We start from the raw sequence: 23394 nt of genomic DNA, 5'->3' as shown, positions 1-23394 counted from the left end.
ACGACCTCTGCGTGCTTCAAGATGTGGATGCCAGCCCACCTTCCGACAGATTTTAATTTAGCCTTCATTAGTAAGGAATTTCACGACCTCTTCCCTATCCATAACTAGGCTATCACAATTCACCACACTAGTCAATTTCACACGATTATGTTCTTAATCCAGATGTAGGCTGCCGTATCACACGGCAAATATTCGCTACAGTTCACTGTACCACTCAACAAAAAATAAAATTTCTAAATGGAAAGTGAAATACGTCAAATTAGCTAACTGCGTTATTCAGCAATCTTTCAGCTAACCGTCAAGCAAAACTGAACATTCCTGAGGCTAACGGCTTGCTTCCCGAAGGTACAACTTATCCTGTGAAGTTCAGGAATTCAAGGCCTTTTCCTGTAATCGTGCAACAGCGGCAACGGCTCTTGCCGGAGAAATTACAATTCCTTCAGTTGGATGACAACATTTTCATGGCTAGGAAAAACGTACTTGTACTAAGTAGTAATAGCGTAAATTCGCAATGCAATAATTTAATACAATGAGAATCAGGACTTCGAATTTACATGTTAAGCGGGTAAACATATTAACGAGGAACACATCGATGAGGTTTCACTGTATTCTTCGCTTACAGTAAGAACCCTGCCACTAATGCATACGTCACTACGAACGATTAAGCTTGCATTATTTTTCCCCGTTATCAATACTTACGCAATCCAGCAATTATATTGAATGTGATGGATCATCTTCCGTATAGTTTTCTCTCTACGTGCACTAGCGAGCTCCCGTCTACATTCAAACTCAAAGGCGATGTTGAATCGATTAGTAATACTCCTCGCCTGGTGTTCTATAAAAACAACTCAAAATGAAAGGGAACATTTTTCCGTAATTCATGCGTAAATAACATGAGCGATAGCAGTAGTTAACTCAGAACTAAAGGCTGAAGTAAACGATTGCTAAATTTTAATGCTATGTACTGAAATTAAGAATAAGACACCTCAAAATACAGCGCTGAGTAGATTACTGATTTTGGAGGTTTAAACTAACCTCGTAAAACCATGTTAGGAGTTTCTGCAGGGGACAAGGAAAGAATATGAAGTGAGAAAATATATTATTGAATACACAAATAAAAACTGTCGAAGATACACATGTAAACACTTGATATGGTTTTTCGACATGCGTGCATTTTATGCCGTGTATGTATGGGTACCGTGAAAGATATAGGCTCTCTCCCGTTTCTAAAGACGACACAATAGTATTAAAAGGTGTGAAAAAAAAACTGAGAACAAATACAAAAATCTTTTCCACTGGAGCTTATTAAATAATAGCAGTGCATAAAAGCATCCCACAAGGCCAACCCCTCGTCCACATTGTGGGAGGTGGGCAACGGCATGAAGTAGGGGATTGCCTGTAAGTGTGACGTACAGTGCGGACTGTGTGTGCCCCTTGACCGCTACGGTAGCTGTAAAGGCCCTAAAGGAACCCTGAAAACCGACTGCTAATGGGGCTCCGGTGAAGACCACAATGGCAGCAACGGTGGAGAAGGAGTCCTTTGGTACGGCAAAGCTGGCGGATGAGGCAACCCTTCTTCTTGGGGATAAATAAAGAAGAAACTACTGCCTTGTGGTAAAGAGGGATCTATAAAGGCTAAGGGAGATAAGTGGAGTGGGTGTCTTACTCACAAAGAAAGCAAAAAATAGCATAATGGAATGGACCCCTGTATGACACAGGATAATTACTGTACGAATAAGAACCAAAGTTAGACCTGTGACCATAGTACATTGTTATGCACGAACAGAGGTAGCAGAAGAGGAATAGTTTTATGATAGGCTGACATCAACACTGGCAGGGATAAAGAAAGACATTGTGGTATTGATGGGAGATCTAAATGCAAAAATTGATAATGAAAATGAAGGAAGAGAAATCATTATGGGTAGACAAGGAATAGAAGAAGAAAACAATAATGGCCAGAGATTCATAGACCTACGCAGTAATTTTGGATTGGTCATAGGATCATTGTTTCCACATAAGAACAGCCACAAGATCTCATGGGTGTCACCCGATCTCCAGACAGAAAACCAAACTGATCACTTGGCAATAAGTAAAAGATGGAGACATTCACTTCTAGACTAACTTCGCCACCAATAAAGGCATTATCTAAACGTGGAGCAGATGTAGGGGGCGACCATCACCTTATGACAGCCGATATTAAATTGAAGGTGGCAGCACCAGTAAAACAGGCAGCAGTACGAATGAAACATTTCAACTCCAGGAAATTAGGGAAACTTGAAGTGCAAAATGAATTTGAAGAACAGGTTTGAAGCCCTCACCGAACAACCAGATGATGTAAATACTAAATGGAACACAGTCAAGGAACTCTTTCATGACACATGTGAAGAGATAGTGGGCTACAGAGAGCCAGGGAGGAAAGAATGGATATCGGATGACATCTCAGTAGAACCACCAACACAAGAGATTGCACAAGCAGTGAAACAAATGAAGAGTGGCAAAGCACCAGGTGTAGATAACATTATCCCAGAAGCCCTAAAGGCAGATCCAGATTTAACAGCGGAAATCATGGAGCCACTTCTAACACTAATATGGAACGAAGAACACCTTCCTGAGGAGTGGAAGAAGGGTGCCCTCATCAAGATACCGAAGAAGGGCGACCTCTCGGATTACAATAAATAACTGGAGGGGAATAACGTTGCTCTCATATGGGGGTAAAGAAATTTCAAAAGTCATACTGAACAGAGTAAGCATAGGCGTTGACAGGACACTACGTCAAGAACATGCAGGTTTTAGAGAAGGTCAGTCTACTGTGGATCAGATTAACACACTAAGGCTAATCATTGAACAATTTGCCAAGTATCAGACATATCTGTATATACTTTTCATTGATTCTGAAAAGGCCTTTGACTCTGTCAACCGGAGGAAAAAGTGGAAGGCTATGGAAAAGTTCGGAATTCCACAAAAGATAGTCCGTCTTACACAGGTAATGTATGATGGATATACTTGTCAAGTAGAACATAAAGGGAAGCTGTCTGAACCTTTTGCTGTAAAATCTGGAGTAAGACAAGGAGGTCTACTGTCGCCATTCTTGCTTATCATAACACTGGATTGTATGCTGAGAGAGGCAACGAATAGAAAGCGTGGCATTCAGTGGGGATTAAATACCCGATTGGAAGAACTGGATTATGCGGATGATCTCGGTCTTCTTGCAGAATGTTTTCGGGACATGGAAATCAAACTGAATGACTTAAAAATGGAAGGTAAAGAAGTAGGCTTAAAGAATAATAATAAAAAGACTAAAGAAATGCACATAAACCATCGTACCAATTGTAGCTTGACTCTAGATAAAATGGATATAGAAAGGGTAGGGGAATTTTGCTATAGAGCGTTCCAACCTTAAATTGCAGTACAGCGTAGACGGAGCGCGCTGTTGCAAAATCGACTCGTGAAGATCACGCTCGAGTGTGACTCAAACAGAGCGTCACAGTTCCACATTTTTCGTTTGTAATTTTGTAATTTTAACTTCATTCATTCATAAATTAATATTTGTAGGGTGGTATAATAAATACAACGTACCTTAATCACTGGCGTTGCTCTCAGACATTGGGCGTACATCTTCTATCCTTTCTGCAAGGCCTGATGTTCCCGCGTTGGATGAACCGGCTTCGGGAGATGAACTTGAGGATGATACGGACGATGAAGAAAGTCGTATTAAAAAATTTTCATCATCGACATCGTCCTGTAATTCGTCTGCTTTCCACAAATCTCTTTCATTTTTCTTTACTTCATTCACGTAATTTGCCCAATTGTCTTATGTTTTTATGGCATAAAAATGTTAGTTCAGCATTATGAACAAAACCATGTTCATTACCCGCATTTTCCTTGCATTTTTCTGCCGTCCTCTTTTTTTGCTTTTTTTTGCGGGAGTTCGCAAAGGACCACGTGTGTGTGTTCCTTCCTTATAGCATAGATTGTTCTTTCGGAACAACCTGTAGCTTTAGCTGTTTCACTGACTGCGCTGCTCATAGTCATAGTCTTTAAAAAATAATCCAGGACACTCATAATATTGCTTTCTTTTCCCCTGAGTTTACCTACGGAACGTTTCTTTTTAATTTGACGATCCATTGTACATCCTTCTGCACTTTTTCTTCGAACTAATAACCCCCCGCAAGAGCACAAACTGACAACTACACAGACTACACAAACACAATCCACTTGTCCTCAAGAACTATACATTTATTACTGATCTTGTCCGGCCCCATGGCTTAAATGATTAACGTGCTGGCCTTTGGTCCAGAGGGCCCCGGGTTCGATTTTCGCCCGGGTCGGGGATTTTAACCTTCATTGGTTAATTCCAATGGCTCGGGGGCTGGGTGTGTGTGCCGTCTTCAGCATTAGAATTCATCACAGGTAGGGCCACATTCTTTTAGACGCGCAGGTCGCCTATGTGGCGTCAACTCAAAAGACCTGCACTCGGCCTCCTCGGAGGCCACATGCCATTAAATATTATATATATATCACTGATCTTTATATAATCAATCTTATAATACTGATTAAATGAACACCACTGCACACGGCTGTCAGTATATTTAACAGCTCAGCCAGCCGAGTCACTCGTGAAACGTAAACAAACGAGACGTTCTCCCTGTCATAAATTAAGAGATAACGAGATAAAGACTTGAGGTATGATTTAAAAATAACTTCCATATCCGAAGACCGTTTGCTTTGCTTTAACCACGCCATGATCCTTCTGCACTTTTTCTTAGAAATTAGATCCCCACGCACGAGCACGAACTCACGAACCACACAAACGAAATACACTTGCCCTCAAGAATTGTATATATGTCACTGATATGTATTTAATCACTATTATACATAGTACTGACGAAATGAGCACTGCACTGCATGCGACTGTCTGGAAATGTTAAAAGCGCATATTTGGGAGATCATTACCGTACTTCAGCCAGCCAGCCAGCCGAGTCACGCGCGAAACCAAAATTCAAGGATATATTCTTCCTATCACAAATTAAGAACTAAGCAAGATAAGAACTTCGGGATTGTTTTAAAAATAACTTCCATATCTGAAGACCATTTGCCTCGCTTTGACCCCCCCATGTAAATTCAATAGGAAAGGCGCTGGCCAGCGACTGACTTTTTCGTGCCTGCACATAAAATTCCCGGAACATGACTGAAAATAAACGCATATAACTGCATTTTGTTATTTTTTAAATGTAAAAATAAACTTATCTACACCGAGCTGAAATGTTTCTTTACCAGCAGTGAAAAAATTAGGAAAATTATGAATATAAAATAGGAGTTATGACATGATAAGTTCTATGCAATGAAGATTTTGCATTTGGCGAAACTTTCCATTATATTGCCATTTTCACACTAAATTATTTTTTTACATTTTTTTTTGTTAACGGCATCAAATGCGCCTTGAAATTCTGTACACAACACGATATTCACCCATTTTAAACGATAACATTCTGATTTACGGATATTTGGCAAACCCGCTGCATTAGAGTAGGACAGCGCTACCCGCAAAACACGGGAGAAGGAAAGAGACGGAATTATCCCATTACTGCTGTACTGCAATTCAAGGTTGGAACGTTCTATAGTTAGGAAGCATGGTAAGCCAGGATGGAGGTGCTTTTAGAGATGTGAGTCGTATAAATAAAGCCAAAGGAGCTTTTGCACTGTTACGACCAATATGGAGATCCCCTCACATTCGTATAAAAACGAAGGTAAGGATATTCAACTCAAAATGTTAAATCTGTGTTACTGTATGGAAGTGAGACCTGGAAAGTGACCAAAGACATTACCACAAGGTTACAGACTTTTATAAATCTATGTTTGAGGTACATTATGAGAATATGGTGGCCAAAGACCATCTCAAGGACCTTTGGGAGGCCAAAAGTCAAAGTCCCATACAGTAACAGATAATGAGAAAATGGAGATGGACTGGGCACACCCTGAGAGGACCACAAGGAGGTATTGAGTAGGTATTGAGTTGGAATCCACAAAGCAGTCGCAGGCAAGGCAGACCGAGGATTACCTGGAAGAGAACCGCAGACATGGAGGGAGGTGAAAGCATTGGCGGCAGATAGAACAAGCTGGAGAAATGTTGTCGAGGCCCTATGTTCCACCAGGATTTAAAGGAAATAAGTGAAGTGCATTAAAAGATGTGTAAAACACCTAATAAATACACTGCCTGACACAAAAAAAAAAAAAAAAAAAAAAGCGAAGTAACCAGGAGTGGTCTAATATGATGGAAGTGTGATAAACTGATAGAACTTGAAAAAAATATTCTTTCAACCATGGGTAAGTAATGCAAGTTTCGAGCTCCAACTATTATTATTATTATTATTATTATTATTATTATTCTACGACTACGATTATAATAATTATGACTTGTGATGTACATCTGCTTATTAATATAGTTATAAGTTTACGATCGCATTATTTGTGAGGTTATGTCATGAAACATTTGCTGTATACGAGTTCAGTTAATGTAAGAACCCGTTATATATTACCTGTATGATTTGTAATCCACTAGAGAATTGTAAAAAACACTAACATCCAGAATGGTACTGGGTAGACAAGAACCCTGTAGAATATTCTGTACATTATATCTGGGCCTTAAGCACTTTAGAATTTACATTCAAAGATAAAGGTATAGGATTTTCCACCTGTTCAATACAACTTCAAATGTGATATAAATTAAAATGTCACATTTTATTATTAATTTTTAGGTACCAGTTTCGGCATTTTTTATGCCATTATCAGCCTAAGGTTAAGCAAACAAGGACATTGAGTAAATTACACACACACACACACACACACACACACACCCCCTTCTAAAAGTCTAGCAATTCAAAATCTTGATTCAATTACATTTGACCACCTGACAACACCGTTTCTCATGAACTCGCACCCATCAACCTACGGCCTCAGTCATTCACATCTTTGAATATACTACTGACATATAGATTTAAAAACCATTTTACAGCATGACAGTCAAGCTATTTCAGTAATATTTAAGCACAATACAAGCTATGAAAGCCTTTTGCTTGATTCTAAAAAATTTGACCAGTCTATGATGGCTTTCCGATTATAATCCATAGAGGAACTATCCTTTACAAGCATCGGACAATAATTGCTCTTCTCTCTTATACTATAGTAATACTCTGAAGGAGAAAAAAGAAAAAAAAAATATTTAGCTAATATTGTATATATGCTGAAATCTCATGGTGGAACGTTCAAAAAGTTTTTTTTATATATTACATGAAGGTCAATACTCCAATTTTAATCAGCTGTGTAAATAGTCTAGACAGAAGATTTTACAAAAACTTATTGGCTACTGTAACTCTATACACAAACATAGCATTTAACATCACCAGGTGATAGAAATGCACAGAGCTGTACATAGATCAATTTTACCTTTTGTTCTGAACTTCATTATGATGTACATACGAGAGTTTTATACAGTCAAATGTTTTATGTTGTGACGCAATTTTGAATTGCTAGACTTTTAGAAGGTTTATTTTTGTGTGTGTGCGTGTGTGTGTGTGTGTGTGTGTGTGTGTATAATTTACTCAATGTTCTTGTTTGCTTAACCTTAGGCTGATGATGGCATAAAAAATGCCAAAACTGGTACCTAAAAATTAATAATAAAATGTGACATTTTAATTTATATCACATTTGAAGTTGTATTGAACAGGTGGAAAATCCTATGGTACCTTTATCTTTGAATGTAAAAATCTTTTTTCAATTCGGACCAGTTATGAAGTTTTTGACGTTAAACAGAAAATGTATCTTTCTAGAAGCCTGTCCAGGCACACATACAAAGAGGTGCCAGCATTGGCGACTGAGGGGCGTGGATTCTGCTACGGAGAGCCTGAGTTGCGGGAGGACAACGTCTGGCTGTACGCCTCATCACGGATGGCGAGAACGACGCTCAGGGCCCTAGAAGGGGCAAAATCCCTACGACTGACAGAAATATGGATGATCGAAGATAATCATTTTCAAGAACTCGGACATCAAGGGAAGCCATGGAACCTCCAGCAGAGCAGATCCAGGAGCAAGCACAAGATGGAAAAATGGAGACAGAAGTCTCAATAGGGGAGGCTGTCGCCAAAACAAATAAAGAAATGGCAACAGAAGCTCCAGTAGAGCAGACCGCTACCACAAGCAAATCAGGAACATCCGTAGAGACAGAACTGAAGATTTTCGCATAGAAAATCAACAAATTATATACAGATAGACCACCTCGCAACAGCGCATACTATAAGGAAAGGAAGAGAGCGAGGAAAGAAGCTAAAATAGCGGCTGGAACTTTGACGGAGAAGAAGCCAAGAACACGGATCTGCGAGAGGCTACCCCTCCGATAACATCCCAAGTGCTAAGGTCGGAGGATAGGACGCCATCAAGTTCGGCTACAAAACTGCCCACCAAGAAACAAAGGTCATGTCCTTTTCAGAAAGATTTACTTTAATCAAGGTAGCCATAGTACTTAAACCTTTCCAGATGGGAAACTTACGGAGGAAGAGGTGAAAGAGCTGACATCTATTCTGATAGTGCAGATGAAACCGCTGCCAGACGGATGCCTTCCAGGCTTCCTCGAGTATCCAAGGCTGGAAAGTGGAGCAATGGTACTGATCTGTGCAAATCCAGAAACCAAAAGTTGGCTGGAACAGACAGCAGCCAACTGCAATCCTTGGACAGGGGAGAATTTAGAGGTGGCAGAAGCCAAGAAGGTGCTGAATAATACAAAGGTCATCACAAAGGTCCCACCTCCATTTGACAAGGTGAAGGTTGAAGATGTTCTTGTCAGAATACATCAGCATGCCACAGAACTTCCAATGAAAGAGTGGAGAGTGCTGAATGCGACAACTACCAATGACACAGGAAGGACAATTGTTTTGGCCCTTAAAGAGGCTTTGAAGAGCTCAAGAAGAGAGGTCTTAAGGCCAAGCTTGGACTTGGGCAGATCAAACTCCAAGTAATTACGGGAAAAACAAAACCCCGCGTTGGCAAGGATGGTGCTGCAAGTTCTTGAGCCCAACCTTCAACATAAAAAAGCAGCTGTTGCCAATTTCGTCAGGAAGTTCAAGTCCGAAGTTATTGACGTGGCTCTTCTATACACGGCCATGGGTAGTTAAGGGCAGAGTAGCACGACTGGCGAAATCTGGAGGTAAGCTAATGTACGATACTACATCGAATATGCCCAGCACGTTTACTTGTGAGAAGAAAAAATTTCTTCTCTTACAGGAACATAATTCAAGGGATTAAGTGATACCCAAGATAAAACATGGAAATTGGGAAGGTCCCAGAGAAAGAACAATAGGCTCTGCGTACCTTCCATACAATTTACCCGATCCGCCTCCATCGGAAGACTAAGAATTGATTTGCAAAGCAGTACTCTGAGCAGATGCAAATGCACATCACACTGCACGAGGCAGTACCAACTGCAATACAAGGGGTGAGGCTTTACTAGAGTTTATTATTAAATCAGATTTAATAATACTAAACCTAGGAAATAAACCAACATTCATGAATAAGAATAGTCGAGAGGTAATAGATATCACATTAAGCACCATGCATATGGCAAACTCCATTAAGGATTGGAAGGTGCTGGAGGAGCCATCCTTGGCAGACCACCAGCATATCCAATTTGTGATAGATGCGAGGCAATGTGATACTGAATTGTACAGAGATCCAAAAAGAACAAACTGGGATGGATACAGAGAAGTTCTAGGGCAGGCTTTACGAAAGATCCAAACGAATGTAAGGGGACAGAGGAAACTGGATGAGGCAGTGGAACAATTAGAAGAGGCCATTTTAGCCTCATACCATGATAACTGTCCCCTAAAGGAAAAGAAACCACAAAAAATATTAGGTGGTGGAATAACAACCTAGCAAAATGAAGAAAGAGGTTAGAACATTGTATAAAAAATCAAGAGATGGCATGTGGGACATATGACAGGAAATTCGCTGAGTATAACCTAGAGATATGGAGGTTAAAAAAGCTCTTGGAGACTGTTTTGCGAGAAAGTGGAATCAAGCACTGAAGCAACAAGGCTCCAGACACTGGAAAAACCCAATGGAACATACACTCAGGCGGGAAAGGAGACGCCAGAGGCGTTGCTAGCTTGTTTTCCTCAGGCTGAAGAAGTAGAAGATAAGGTTGAAACAGAGGCCAGACCACAAAGAGCAGATTGGAACTGTGCCAACCAATTAAGCCTAACCATGTGAGGTGGGCAATTAACATCTTCCAGCCCATAAAGACTCCAGAGCCAGATGAGATACTCCCAATACTCCTGCAGGAAGGACGGGAGATAATCATTAAGGCCCTGACAGACCTTTTAGACCAAGTCTAGCTCTGGGGTACGTGCCAAAATCATGGGCTAAGGGTAAGGCGGTGTTTATATCAAAGCCTGGAAGAAACAAATGCCCAAGCCAAAGCCTATAGACCATTACGCTTAAACTCCTCCACGCTAAAAGCAATGTAGAAGATACTGGATAAATACATCCGGAAAACAGTGCAAAAAACGGTGCAACTGAACTCAACCTTTCATGAAAATCAGTTTGCATACAGATCTCGCAGATCCACTGAGACAGCACTCCATCATTTGGTTTGCAAACTAGAGGAAAGCCTAGAATACAAAGAAATAGCTCTGGCAGCATTTTTAGACATAGAAAGGGCCTTCAGTAACAAGCTACAACTCAATGATTAAAGTTGTTGAAGAGAGTAGGGTAAGCAAAACTGTCAAAATGGATTAGATCCATGTTAGACGGGAGGAAAATAAAGGGAACTCTGAAGAGACGTTAATGGTTCGAGCCACCTGACGTTGTGCTTAAGGAATCCTCTCTCTTCTGTGGAACTTTGTGGTGAACAAAATCATAGTCATGCTCAATGAACAGGGATTTTATACACAAGGATACGCAGATGATCTAGTTATTGTGGTAAGAGGTAAGGTGATGAGTGTCATCCAGGACCTCATGCAAAGGTTAACCTTGTGGAGAACTGGTGTCAGGAAGAACAACACTCAAACCCGAGCAAGATAACACTGGTCCCTTTCACAAGAAGGAAGAAATTAGAGGGGACTGGAACACTGAAGCTCTTTGGGCAAGGAATCTATATGGAAGAACAAGTGTTACACTCAGGTGTAATGAAAATTAAAATCCACAATCTATTTCCAGTCATTCGACTTGATCAGGAATGGAATTAATGAAGCCCCGGTCTAGCGGCGAGGAAAGGAAATGTGCCGGCTGCCAAAGCCTGTCGCACTCCTCTGGGGCAATGATCAATGACTGACAGATGAAATGAAATGATCTTGGTGTTGCTGGAATGAAAGGTGACAGGGAAAACCGGAGTACCAGGAGAAAAACCTGTCCCACCTCTGCTTTCTCCAGCACAAATCTCACATGGAGTGCCCACTATTTGAACCACGGAACCCAGCGGTCAGAGGCCAGTGCGCTGCTGCCTGAGCCACACAGGCTCTACACTTAGGTATAATATTAGACCAAAAGTTAACCTCGAATCCTCACATAGAAAGAAACATAACGCAAGATAAGAAAATATTGTATGCATGGAAGAAGGCAGTCGGGACAACATGGGGTCTAAAGCCGGCAATGGTAATGTGGATATACACAATGATCATTAGACCACTGAAGACCTATACAGCAATCATTTGGTGAGTGAGATTAAGTCAAAGAAATGTCAGTAGCGAACTAAATATAGCCTTCAGAGAATGGCATGTATAGCCATAACTCTGGCAATGAAAACTACGCCAACAGAAGCCTTGAATACCCTACTAGATCTCCCTCCATTAAGTAACTTTATAGAGGGACGGGCTAGAATGAGTTTGTATAGATGGAAGGAAATGTATGCTGGAAGGCTCAAAGGCCCAACCTTGGACACTGTAAAATTAACAGAATAACCAGACAAATATCACAAGTGTACATGCAGGTGTACAAAGTTGATCAAGGCCTAGAATCGAAAATTTCAACTGCAGATGACAAAACTTCATCGCAAATTACCGAAGTCACCAATCAATTAACGCAGCAGATATTGGACATCAGGTCACAACTGGGACAGGTCAGATCAATAGTAGGGTATGCCAGCTGGAAGGGGATATCTCGAACTTCAAGGAGGAGGTGGAAACCCAGGTTTCTGGCATAAAGCAACAGGTTGAGGGGAGAATTTCTAGCGTTGAGGGAAATTTTGAGAGCCGAATTTCTGACATTTAGGAAGCCATATTTCCGCTTTTGATGGAAGGTTAGAAAACAATTTTGACCATCAAGGGAAAAGTGCAGAATATAAGGGAACGCATCCTTCACAGAGCAGAAAATAGATTAACTCAAACGGGACATACCGCCACACCTCTAACCCCCTCAAACTTAACCGGCAATACAGGACACCTAGACCCGAAGGTGATTATAGAGAGCCTTCTGGAATTCCATGGACTGGAAGAGAACCTGACCAGGTTCATCGAGGGACCGGTCGGTCTGTTAGGAAGGACTAACCTACCACAGGACATCTTCGTGCAACTCATCACACTGTCATTAAAGGGGGGAAACCGCTACTTGGTGGAATAACTTAAAGGGTCTAAATTTAAACTGGACGGATTTCAAGAGGGAATTCCTCACTAGGTTTAATTCCAAAGGGGTGAAGAGCCCCGTGAATAGGAAGCTACTGAGGCACAATCCACTGGCATGACAACTAGCTCCTTCGTCCTATAGAAGTACCAGTTCTTCTAGAGTCTGCACCCAGAAGGAAGCGCAAACAAGATCTTACCAGACATCACAGAGCTACTCCACGATAAGATTTGACCCCTAGTTAAAGTATCACAACCGAGATCCTTTGATGATCTATGCATAATCATCGCCCAGCTGGAGGAGGAACACAAGAGCAAAGCTACGGAAGAGACCAGCGCAGTTAGGAAGTGCCACCAGTGTGGCCTTGTCATCAGAAAACTAGGTGCGGCCCGTTCTAGATTGAAGGGGGGATGGGACCAGGAACAGGAATGCGCCTCAAGACATGACAGACAAGCAACCCTGGTCAAGTAGGAGAGGGATTGGTCTGATTGTGAGTAGAACAGGCCAACCCCGCCCTGCTATCATCTTAAGGGATAGCAAGGGTTCTAATCTGTGCTGGAAATTGCATTCCTTTCACAAGATGACTAAGAACACTTTCAGGGCTGGGGAAAATGTGATCATACTAAGTGGTAGGTCTAATAGTGAAAAGTTTGTGATGCGATAAGCAAGGTATTTTTAAATAGATTTAATGTGACCTGAATCAGTACTTTGAATTTATGACAACGTAAGCCAGAATTTGTCTTAATGAGAAACATAATAAGAAGGTTTCGCCATATTTTGTGTCAAGTTAAATTTCGGAGAGGCCATTCCCAAGTAAATTTATAGCAAAAAGGGTTTCATTACGCTAGTGGTGCTTGAAATGCGTTTTCTTGATTCATATAAGGTCATTTTATTTACAAGTTGTTTTACGTCACGACACAGGTGGAACTTATGGCAACGATAGGGCAGGAAGGGCTAAGAGTGGGTAGGAAGCAGCCGTGGCCGTAAGGTACAACCCTAGCATCTGCCTGGTGTGAAAATGGGAAACAATGGAAAACCATCTTCAGGGCTATCGACAGTGGGGTTCAAACCCATTAACTCTCAAATACTAGTCAGGTTAAGTGACACTGTTTGAATAAGAAAAACATTTCCTATTCCAATGTTTTAGAATGAAATTAAACATACGCGGTCCGTTCTCTCAGAATTAGAAAAACAGTGAGCAAGCCGTACTATGGAAATCTGAGAAAATGCAAGTTTTGAACAAACTGAATGCCGGTACACACTGATTTTAATGTGTGTGGGGTTTTCCCCGATTTACAAAAAATATAAAGAAAATCCACAACAGCGAGTAAATGAATTCACACTAATGTATTTAATATTTAATAACAATTCCTCAATTTCATCTTCATTGTAATATTACACGTTTTCATTGCATTTCTAGTCGTTCTGAACTTATGACATTAGCCTTGTTTCAAACAATTCAAAAAGAATATTAACTGCAGAGTCTGTTAATATTTGTAAAATGGATGTCGCATTATAAGTTTGATGTTTGAAGTAGATTTTCATTCACAGTGTATTCCTAAATCCACAAATTTCTAGAGCATGTGCAGTTGTTAAACGTTTGGACCAAGTGTTTGGATATTATTTGCTCTATGCATCATTCTATGATGTCATAACCCTTTGGTTATCCTATAAACATGAATGACATGAACAGGTTGTACCCATATATGGTGGAGCATTCAAAGCTGTATACCTCTGGTAACTGAGCAAGGACACAGTAGTTTCACACATTAACTTGCACCCTGTACATTAATGAACACGCGTCACATGGTAAGCAGTTATTTTGGTCTGACGGACGACACATTTAACACAGTGAAATCTTACGCAAAGCAAGTAGACAGGATATAGCAACAACATAGCAGCCGCTTAGTTGATCAATTCTGGGTACCCTCACGAATCCAAAGCATACCCATCTACCACAGACTACTCCTATAACATTTAAAGTACCTGGAAGTAAAATCTGTTTGATAAAGCAAATAATGCTTTAGTCATCACAGTAAGTTATCAATAAAAAGCTGAACTTAAAGCATACATATACAAATTTGCATACAATGTGTATGCAAAAGTTCTGTCTGCAATTTACAGAGGTTGGCATCCTAGCACAGGAATTTGCTAAAAAGCAACACCATCATCCAAGGTCCAGGAATAGAAGATTAAGATCAGTCTACCCGGAATGGGGAGTGAAAGAGACCATTATAGCTGTAATAGCATGGTACAATTGTAACAAGGCTCCAGTGAGGATTTTTGACTTGTAACGACCACTGTTAAGACAAGAAAATTTGTGTATCAAACCTTTAAACAATACAAGAATTCCACTATCCTTTATAGGGTTGGAAGTAGGAAACCAGCAACCTTCAAAATCACCAAGAGAATTCAAAGAAATAAGATCTGCAGGCAAAGAATCACTGCATGGGAAGTAAAATGCCAGTCACAAACGATGTCTTGCATTATTAAAATGATGTCTTGCATTATTAAAATAACTTGAATGTACCAAAATGGCACAGTGCAATAAGTGACAGTATCTGTAGTGTCCAAAGTGAAGCATAAGTTCCGAGTAAGCAGGGCAACAGGAAATAGACCGCAAATCGCACGAGATACGCACCTGCCAAACTTACGTGTTCGCTTTGTATAGGAAAGGAGTGCTCCCTGCTTTGACTAGCGGCATAACCGCAAGGTAAAAACGGCCAGTGCCTGCGCCCCATATTCCCTCAGTCGTGTTTGTCCTGTTACAGTGTGCGGAGTGTAGCCTCGTCGTGAACGTGACAACATAATGGCACAACGATGCCATCTGAACCCCATTTTGCAGGGTAGAACACACTGCCGCATGGAAGCAGGCCAGACACAGACCGAAGTCGCCTAGAATATGCCAAAAAGTGTAATTTCCAGGCTTTGGAGATGACTTCGAGATACAGGAGATGTTAGTCGTAGGCCAGTACCAGGTCGACCAAGGGTAACCACCCCATAGCAGGACCCATATCTGGCCTTCACCGCCCGACGAAATCGGAGTACACCTGCAAGACAATTGTCGGCGGAGCTTTCATCCATCTCGGGGGTTCCAGTTTCCCAACAAACTGTGTACTGGAGGCTCAGAACAACAGAGCTGTTTGCCCGACGTCCAGCGGTGTGCGTCCAGCTCATTCCACCACACAGATGGGCCCGTTTACTGTGGAGCTGTCAGCATTGAAACTGGATCATGAATGAATGGAGGCATGTGCTCTTCACAGATGAATCCCACTTCAGTTTGCAGAACGGTTCCTGTTGCACATTAATCTGGAGAGAATCGGGTAGCCGATACAACCACAGGAACATCGTGAAACGGGACCAGTATAAATTTTTTTTTGCTATTTGCTTTACGTCGCGCCGACACAGATAGGTCTCATGGCGACGATGGGACAGGGAAGGGCTAGGAGTGGGAAGGAAGCGGCCATGTACTTAAGGTACAACCCCAGCATTTGCCTGGTGTGAAAATGGGAAACCACGGAAAACCATTTTCAGGGCTGCCGACAGTGAGGTTTGAACCTACTATCTCCCAAATACTGGATACTGGCCGCACTTAAGCGACTGCAGCCATCGAGCTTTGTACCAGTATAATGGTGGCAGCATCACGGTTGGAGCGGCATCAAGTGAAATTGGCCGTACGGACCTGCACATCTTCATGGGGAGGTCCGAGGAATACTGTTAACACTCTGAGATACAGGGATGAGGTACTGAGGTGCAGTTCGTCCAGACCTCCTGTTAATGGACGATAATGCCCGACCACACTGCGCTGCTCTGGTGGATGAATTTTTGGCTGGGGAAGACATTCATCGTATGGACTGGCTAGCAAGGTCTGCGGATCTGAATCCTATAGAACATGCCTGGGATGCATTGGGGAGGCAAACTGCATCCCGTCAGCCTCCACAAAGGACCCTCCAAGACGTTCGCATTGCCCTTAGGGAGGAATGGGACAGGCTGCCACAAGAGCTCTTGGACCATCCGATAGAGAGCATGGCACGTCGCTGCGAAGCATGTGTGGCCGCTAGGTATTGTTAGTTGTCAAAGGTGTACGTCAGCTATCAAAACCTTTCAGACACCTTTTCTTTTTTTCTTTTTCTTTTTGGCAAGTTGTATGACATATGGTGCGAGAGTCTGCTTCAGTTTGTTCAGCAATCCGTCTGACATTCCTATCAGGCGGTATGGCCTCGTTTAGCAATTATGCTTAACTTTTGGACACTAGAGTAAGTCAGGCATAGCCAGAGTGCCTAGGGATTTACCAAAAAACACAAACGGCACTCGCTGCAAAATTCTCTTTGTGGACAAGAAAATTTTCACTCTGGATGAAACAATGAACAACCACAATGGTGGAGTAATGCTCATAGTTCTTGGGAAGTTGGTCTAATCAACTAAAAATGGGTCACCGCCTAGCATAAAATGATGGTTGAGTGGGGAGTGTCATGTGAGAGTGACATCGCAATTTCTATGAAAGAAGGGTGAAAACACATGCCACCAACTACCAATACAATATTCTGGAAAGTTTTGTGAAGTCCATTAAGCCCCAAGTTGTTAACAGGTAAGCACTAGATTTTGTATCTCAAACTCTGATGTTAATCCAATGGACTACCACTTGTGGAATGTTTTAAGGGGAAAGGCTTGCTCTCATACCTAGCAAAGTATAGAGTTCTTAAAAGCAGAACTGACAAAGGCAGCAGCATGAGTTCTGCTAGAAAGGGTGCACATGGTGATATACAAGTCTGGATCTCTTGAAGTGTGCCATGGCAAAAAGTGAATGTATTGAGTAATTTGTGTATGGTTTACTGTGTGTAGTATGTAATGAATAAATGATCCACATGCACTTGGCAGGTTTGTACACACCACCCACCTTAGTATGAGGGATGGAACATCACTAAGAGACAAGGCGAACCTATAAAATGTCTAATTTACTCTTTACTAACCTTCCTTGATCCATTCATCTAGGTCATCTAATAATTTTGCAGCTACTTCAGCTCTAGTTGGTTGGAAAGGCTTCTCCTCTAGGGAGGCCGAAGATGACAGGTGTGCCAAATCATCCTCGAACAGCCAAGTATCCGATTCATTGTCTGCGAAGAAGGGTGGAGACACAGGCTCCACCTTCCACTGCCATGCTGCTATTGGCGACTCCATTCTGAGCGTTATCCTCTTCAGCAAATATGAAACCCTCAAGTAAATTTGAGTCACGTTTGTTGCTGGATGCTAACGAGTGATCCTCTGACGACGAGGTGAAGTACGAAGATAAGGTATAAAACGCCATATTGGCTCTGAAACAGAAAGTCAAAGGAGCCTCAGCCAGAGTTGTAAGGCAAATAGCACATGAAACACACAAACAAAACTAAATTATTTTAATTTACATTATGAAACATGTTAGGAAGGTAAAATCAGGCCATAAACAACACACTAAAGTCGCCATGATTCTAGGTGACATTTTAATAGCCTTTCAGGATACAAATACTGAAAAATGTGGAAATAATTACAGTATTTTTGAAGGATTATGGAAAATTGACAAAACCTAAAGCATATTTCAGTAGTAATGCACAAGATAATCGATTCAAATGACATTCTGTGTGACATGGGTCAGACCTGCCTTCTCATTAGATCTCCACTGAAACACATTTGTTATGCTCAGTTCCCATTTTTGCAATGTGTTACATTTCAGATACAGTTCATTAACCTTTACCACTCGTCTGTCGGGTGAGGCCCGACAATACGATATTTCCGTTCCGGTCGCATGTCGGGCGAGACCCGACATGACATTTTATCGCCCACCGCTCGTCTGCCGTTTCTTAGCCGACAAAATAAACGGTGCTATACTGTACTGCCATCTTTTGGTTCAGCGTGGAACTTTGTAGAATCCAGATATTATTTGACAATCAGTCAATAATCTATTATTTAGAGGGCAGTGTAAACGTCAGCTGTCAACTCACGCACACGAAAGGTCGAGCGATAGTAAACAAACATGGTCGCCATGTGCTCTTATCAACGAGCTAGAATAACAGAGGGGCTGTATACCTGACATCAGCGCTCCCTGCTTGAAGCAAGTTGATAAGGGGCAGCCATCTTAACGGTTGTCAAAACAAAGCGAATTGGCGCGAGAGCATATGTTGAGGTGACAGGGAGATTGTGCATGCCAATTTAATTCCCTAAGTTTTAAGAAGTGAAAAGATAGATTCTCGCTTTCAAGAATGCCAGCCATAAGCTCAGCGTATGGTTTTACTAATCGGAGTAATAAAACCAAGGATATATCGTACTTTAAGTAAGTATTACTGAATTATAGCCGAGATTCCTTTTTGTAATTAAATCCATTTTATTGTTTACTTAGCGAAAGTACGGATAGCCACGGTAATTATTTGTCGAATTTTGTTTCATATTTCGTTTAAAGAACAAGGAATTAACTGAACAATGCGTTGTGAGGAAGAAAAGAGATAAATGGTATCCCACTCAATTCAGTTGCTTATGCTCTGTACATTTCCAGCCCTATTTAATTTTCATTCACATTTACAAATAAAGGAAATGGAACGCCCACCACCAAGAAAACGTAACCACAAAAAATCACTTATTTCGTTCAAACGTACACCAAGTATGATAAATACAGCATTTTACTGCTATTTTTGAAATGTATACAGCCTTTATTGTAGATGTCTGTTGCCTTGGTTTTTAAAACTATGCCACACTTCATAATGGACAACTTTCAAGCTAGTAATCCCAGTATGATATGGTAATGGGAGAAACATGATATCCCCCCTATATTATAATAAATAATTACACTAAACGATTATTGTGGTAAAGTATTCATGGGCCGCCTCTGTGGTGCACTGGTTAGCGTGAGCAGCTGCCACCCCTGGAAGCCCGGGTTCGATTCCCAGCTCCGCCACGAAATTTGAAAAGGGGCACGAGGGCTGTAACGGGATTCTATCAGTCTGGGGAGGTCAAGTGGGTTCGACTCCCACCTCAGCCATCCTCGAAGTGATTTTCCGTGGTTTCCCACTTCTCCTCCAGGCAAATGCCGGGATGGTACCTAACTTAAGGCCACGGCCGCTTCCTTCTCCCCCCCCCCCACAAGGCCCCTGTTCAGCATAGCAGGTGCAGCCCTCCCTCACAGTTGTATCCCCCGACCCAATATCTCACGCTCCAAAACACTGTCCTTGAGGTGGTAGAGGTGGGATCCGTCGCCGAGTCCGTGGGAAAAACCAACCCGGGAAGGTAAACAGATTAAGAAAGGAACACAGTACTCATGAGGATGCAATAATTTTAAAAATATTAACAGAATGAGGTTGTAACCTATTATAGGTCCCTATGATTTTAAGGTATTTAAGGTATTTATGTCCATCGTTTTTATTCTAATTTACGCTTAACCACAACAGCCAAGCAGGGTAACGCTCTTGTTCCGATTTCGAGGCCTATTCGTATGTCACTGTGCGATGATTTCGAACTAGCCTACAATCAACTGATCGTGATGTTGGCCTCGTGCCGCAATATGACGAAGTGGCGGTATTCGCTTTCATGCTTCAAGCTTTCGGCAACGGACTTTAATTCTCCCCCAGCGATTCTAAAATGAGCATTTTCTACACTTTTCGTCATTAAAAGGCCATGCCCCCTTGCTTGTGTGACAACAGGAAACATGGCGGACGTTCGTTCTATTAGGTTCACCCAGGCAGCGCTTCCGCCTCTCTATGTTATTCTAGCTCGTTGGCTCTTATAGTCATATATAGTTTACTGTTCAATGTTGTATATGTCGGGTAACACACAAAACCACAGTATTTTCGCACCTCTTCATGTTCGGCTTGTGTACCGTAACCCAACATGTGCCTGATACTGACGGCTGGCACAATTATAATCAACTGATCCCGATTTCAAGAAATCGCCGTTTAGCCTAAAATCTACCGTGAGGTGTGAAACCAGAGACTGAATAGAGTTTTTTAATTGCTTTTTACCGATAATTTGTTCATTGAAATAATTAACGAAACCAATCGGTATGCGATAACGATAATAATAATAATAATAATAATGCAAAATAATTTGTCTTAAATTACACATATTGCTTTTATTTGCTCCAGTATAGCTTACTTAAAATGTGTATAGCCTAAATTCATCATTTGAAAGCAAATGTTACCTCGAAAATCGTGAAAGATGAATACAGGTCATATAAGATAAAAATTCACATTTAAAATACGAGTAGTAGAGACAACACAGAGAATTTTAATTCGAGGGGTAAGGGTTAAAGGTTGAACTAAATAGAGAATTCCAAGCACCAACATGCTCACTGTTATTTATTCTTACTTTCAAAGATGTTCCTAGACTGACAAAAAGAAAGATCGTGTTACAAAGAAATGAATTTTTTAACACTGCCAATGTTTTGGGGAAAAGTTACAGTTTACTTACATAAACTACATTAATGATCATGCACAGAAGACAGGAATATGCAATATGAAAAACACAGTGACAGGCCAATGTACGAAGGAGAAATATAAAGCATGAAAAGAATTTCCACATCTTGCACTACCATCGTCAAACAGAATTGGCTCTCTCCTAATCAATCCCATTCTTCTACATCTATTTCTTCTCAGTCTGCAAGGAGCTTGTTTCTGCTTCCCAGCTTCATCGTTTAGTGTTTTCTTTCTATTTCTCCTTACTACATTGACTTGGTGATTTTACTAATACCATTATTTTCCTTTCAATGTCTTCAATTTCATAATCTATAGTCTCACTATAATAGCTTTGATTTGCAATTGTTTGTTCCTTTCCAATATTTATATTGATATGTCAGGTTCCTTTTCTCTTGTGTTTGTGCAGTGTTCCTCGTGTTGCCACCTTACATCATCCTTATAGTTTTTGTGTCTTCCCTTTTCCTGAGGTCATCCAACTTTCTCCTTATCCTATACATTTCCCACATCAGAACTGAAGATCTGTCAAGATGGCCCCTCAACGAATGTTGAAGTCTGCCCTCCTGATGAAGCTAGGAAGTAGAAACGAGCTTGTCTGGGAATGAGAAGAAGGCCAAATCTATTTGAAAATGACAGTGTAAGAACATGGCAAGAACCCCTTTGATATATCTTTCTATATATGGTTTCATTTGCACATGTTTGTTCCTTTCCATTACTTACAGTACTGATCAATCGTACTACAAAAGTGTTAAGTAAAATGACAGTACATCTTTCAATAAAAGAATGACAATTCAAAAGAAAAGCATCTATTGTCCATCAGCAGGCAAACTGCATGTGTGATTCTACAAAGAAAAATTTTGTTTAAAGACTTGTATTCTCTAGTTAAAAGAAAACTGTCCTCTGCTTATATACTCCAGACTTATTCGTTCACTTTTCGTAGCCGACTGGTCAACCCTAACCCTAGGGCTAATCACAAATGGTTAATTCCCTTGGCTTAGGGACTGGGTGCCTGTGCTGTCCTCAATGTCCTTGCAACTCGCACACCACACTAATGAGTAGTTTAGTTTATTACAAATGACAGATGCCACCCACTATCATCAAATGGTCTGCTTATCACGGCCTGCACCAGGCTATTAACAGAAAAAAAAAAAAACATACACACACACACACACACACACACCAAAAAACTTAACTTTTTGAACAACAAAAGTTAATATTAGGTATTGCCTTGTAATGACTAGGTCCAAGAAAGTTTTTAACCTCTTAGCATAAAAGCCTGAGTATACTCGGGATTTTACATAAAATAACCCGAGTATGTCGCTCACTGATCCGTACTTAATTTAAAGCCCTAATATACTTGTTTTTTGTTTTCTAGTATTTCTGCCAGATATTTATACAATTATTACTTCAGGTTCCTACTTTTGCCAAAAGATGTCTGACTCAACTGTGGTGGATGTCTGTCACTCAGACAGCTCATTTTTGCAGCTTTTTCAAGTTTATTGGTATCTAAGTGTACTTCGTCTCTTAGGTGAAAAATGCGAGTGAAAAAGAGCTTAGTGAGTTTGATAGTTCTGTGTGAGCGATGTTAGAGGAAATAGGCACGACAAATCCAGGTACATATGTAACGAGTGCGATGTAGCATTGTGTGTTGATCCTTGTTTTAGGGCATTTCACACAGCCATAAACATATGAACAATGTCTTTCTTGTACAGTACCGAGTGTCATGTTATTTTACTTGCCATCTGTTTAGTGCTGTATGTACGGCAGCTGCAATTTCATCAGTCCACCATGGGACCTGTTTCCAGTGAGGGGTGCCAGAAGAGGAAGGTAATGTTTCCTTTGCAGCAGCCAGAATTCCAGTCGTAATGGAGCAAACATGGTCATGAACAGACTTCGGCACCTCATTGGCCATTACTGCACATTTCATAAACTATGGTCAATTTGCCCAACGAAGTAGCCAACACCTTAGCAATACATTGTTTTTTATTCAGAGGTAATCATGTACTTGACACCATAACAGAACTAGCGCATGGCTGTACAAGGTGACATCCAGGTTAGAGTTGGGCAGACCGGAACAGTCAGTTGTTCCGGAACATTAGGAGCTTGAGGCGGAGTGTTTCAGTACAGTGTGCTGGCATATGACACTAACTGCGCAGTAAGATAACTTCGTGAGGCAATGTGATATGCTCTGCATCAGCGGGAAAGTGCTGCTGTACCAGACGTGCTGTGTGTAGTTATGGCCAACATAAAGCTGCACAGAACGTGAAGGAACAGTCGGAACACTGAAATTCGTGCCAAATAATCATGTTTAAAGGTGGCTTTTAGGTTAAGATTTTTTTGATCAATATGAAATACACAT

At 41.1% G+C, this 23394-nt stretch overlaps 1 protein-coding gene across 1 annotated transcript in view; it reads right to left on the bottom strand.

The window, feature by feature from the left end:
- The window catches only part of crc (bZIP transcription factor crc), a 79651-nt gene that overhangs the window by 47142 nt on the left and 9115 nt on the right, over positions 1-23394 (bottom strand). The window contains exon 2 of the mRNA XM_067147046.2: positions 17574-17915. Coding sequence (XP_067003147.2) covers positions 17574-17781 — 208 coding nt within the window. The 5' untranslated portion in view covers positions 17782-17915. The remainder of the gene's footprint in view (positions 1-17573; positions 17916-23394) is intronic.

Source organism: Anabrus simplex, chromosome 5 (genome assembly GCF_040414725.1).
Source record: "Anabrus simplex isolate iqAnaSimp1 chromosome 5, ASM4041472v1, whole genome shotgun sequence".
Lineage (NCBI taxonomy): Eukaryota > Metazoa > Arthropoda > Insecta > Orthoptera > Tettigoniidae > Anabrus > Anabrus simplex.
This window is presented reverse-complemented; position numbering and strand designations above follow the sequence as displayed.